The sequence below is a fragment of the Xenopus laevis genome, chromosome 7S (assembly GCF_017654675.1).
Source record: "Xenopus laevis strain J_2021 chromosome 7S, Xenopus_laevis_v10.1, whole genome shotgun sequence".
NCBI classification, from domain to species: domain Eukaryota; kingdom Metazoa; phylum Chordata; class Amphibia; order Anura; family Pipidae; genus Xenopus; species Xenopus laevis.
This window is the reverse complement of record NC_054384.1, coordinates 7,877,826-7,880,000: the sequence shown is the minus strand read 5'-3', so window position 1 is coordinate 7,880,000 and position 2,175 is coordinate 7,877,826. Positions and strand designations below refer to the sequence as shown.

Below are 2,175 nucleotides of genomic sequence, written 5' to 3'. Positions count from 1 at the left end.
TGCAGGTGGGCACACTCCCTGGAAGAGACTGAAAGAACCTACTGAAATCATTCATTTTCCAGCTGACAGTTTCTCCTATGGATCTTGGAAAGTGACAGCTGATGTCCCAACCCATAATAATAATAATAATAACAATTATAATAATAATAATAGTCACAAGTAGTCTGCATTCATTCTTGCACATTTACTAGACAATGAGTAAATTGTCCCTTTACAGCTATGAGATATGAGGAGCCCTCCAGCACCCCTCCCTACCAGCCTTAGCATTCAGCTGCCTTTTACATGGAGTAACTGTGTGGGGCTGCAGGTGGGCACACTCCCTGGAAGAGACTGAAAGAACCCACTGAAATCATTCATTTTCCAGCTGACAGTTTCTCCTATGGATCCTGGAAAGTGGCAGCTGATGTGCCAATAATAATACAATAATACTAATAATATTAATAATACCAGTAATAAAAAATATTAATAATCATCATAATTAATAATAATAGTCACAAATAATCTGCACATTTACTAGACAGCACGTGCGAGGCCAGGCACAATCCTATCGCTTTAGTTCTGGAACATACTATTGAATTAGCTGAGCCCCTCCTGCCGCTCTCAGTTCAGCTCCCAAAACGCAGCGCTTGGATCCAGCAGGCGCATCTGTCCGTGGTGCTGAAACCGCATTTACCGCTCACCTATTCTCCCTTCCCCCATCGCAAGACCCCCTTGATATCACCAATTACCCAGACTTTTTTCCCCCCTCCACACGCTTAGAGATACGATTAATTCCCACTCTGTGTTTTATAAAAGACGCACGAAGCAGATGGCACATTAATGAGTAGATTTGCGCAGCAGGCGTTTCATAGAGCGGTTCCTAAGCGTGAGCCGGCGCTGCGCAAAGAGAGAAGTTGTGCCATAAGGGAGAAATGCCTGGGAGCCCTGCGCTGTGTGAAATGTATGAATAAATGAAATAAAATGCTGCAATGTAAATCATTCTCAGTGTGAGCCTGGGGAAAGGGATGAAATCAATGGCAGGCAGGGGCCCCTCTGGAGCTGCTTTGTTCCTGATAGGAAGCTGACTGGGAGCTGATATGGAAATAACATGGAGCTCACATGGAGATAACATGGAGCTGACATGGAAATAACAGGGAGCTGACTGGGAGCTGACATGGAAATAACATGGAGCTCACATGGAGATAACAAGGAGCTGACATGGAAATAACAGGGAGCTGACTGGGAGCTGACATGGAGATATCATGGAGCTGACATGGAGATAACAGGGAGCTGACTGTGAGCTGACATGGAGATATCATGGAGCTGACATGGAGATAACAGGGAGCTGACTGTGAGCTGACATGGAGATATCATGGAGCTGACATGGAGATATCATGGAGCTGACATGGAGATAACAGGGAGCTGACATGGAGCTGCTGGATGTGCTATGGGCACCAGGCAAGGTAATAATGGAGGGGCTGGGGTGTGGGTCTTGGGAAGGGGATTGACATTGAGGCTTATTAGAGATATTAGATATTAGAGATATTAGAGATAAGAGGAGCTGCTTACCGTCCCTCTCACACAGCTGAATATTCTCCAGGCTGAGGTTCTTGATCATTTCCTCGCAGGGACTATTCGGGGTGCTCATGTGCTGACTCAGGCGTGGGACCTCCATGTCTATGTTCCTTGTGGATGGGAAAAGCCTCAGCTGTGTCTAAGGTCTTGCCTGAGTCTCCTACTTGGTTGTGCCTCTCCCTTCAGCCTTCACAGTGGCTCCCCCTGCTCCTTGTATGTGTGTGTGTGTGACACCTCCTTTTGCCTAGTCTTCCCCTGCTGCCACCCCTTTACTATTGTTCTTGCCACTCCCCTCCTTGGCAGTCTCCTCTTTCCCCTGGTTCTATCTCCCCTTATTTGGCACAGTCTCCCCCTTTTCTCCCTTGGTAGAGTCTCAGAGGTGCCTTGCAGTGCCTGGGTCTGTCTGGAAGAGGAGGAGGAGCTGGGGGAGTCCAGGCAGATCTCTACTACGGGCTGGTGGCAGCGTCACACGCACGGGCTGATCTGGGCGATTTAAAGGGGAAGGTAGAAGAGAAAAAAAAATCAAGTCCAGAAACGTGAGCAGATTCCTCGTGCGCTTCCCAGATCTCCTCATTCATAAAGACCGCTGCAGGCTGGGGGGTTGGAGGAGGGGAGCGACCC

At 48.1% G+C, this 2,175-nt stretch overlaps 1 protein-coding gene across 1 annotated transcript in view; it reads right to left on the bottom strand.

Moving 5' to 3' along the window:
• The window catches only part of phyhipl.S (phytanoyl-CoA 2-hydroxylase interacting protein-like S homeolog), a 71,107-nt gene extending 69,239 nt beyond the window's left edge, over nt 1-1,868 (bottom strand). The window contains 1 exon segment of the mRNA NM_001093945.1: nt 1,549-1,868. Coding sequence (NP_001087414.1) covers nt 1,549-1,654 — 106 coding nt within the window. The 5' untranslated portion in view covers nt 1,655-1,868.
• Nucleotides 1,869-2,175: the final 307 nt, after the last annotated feature.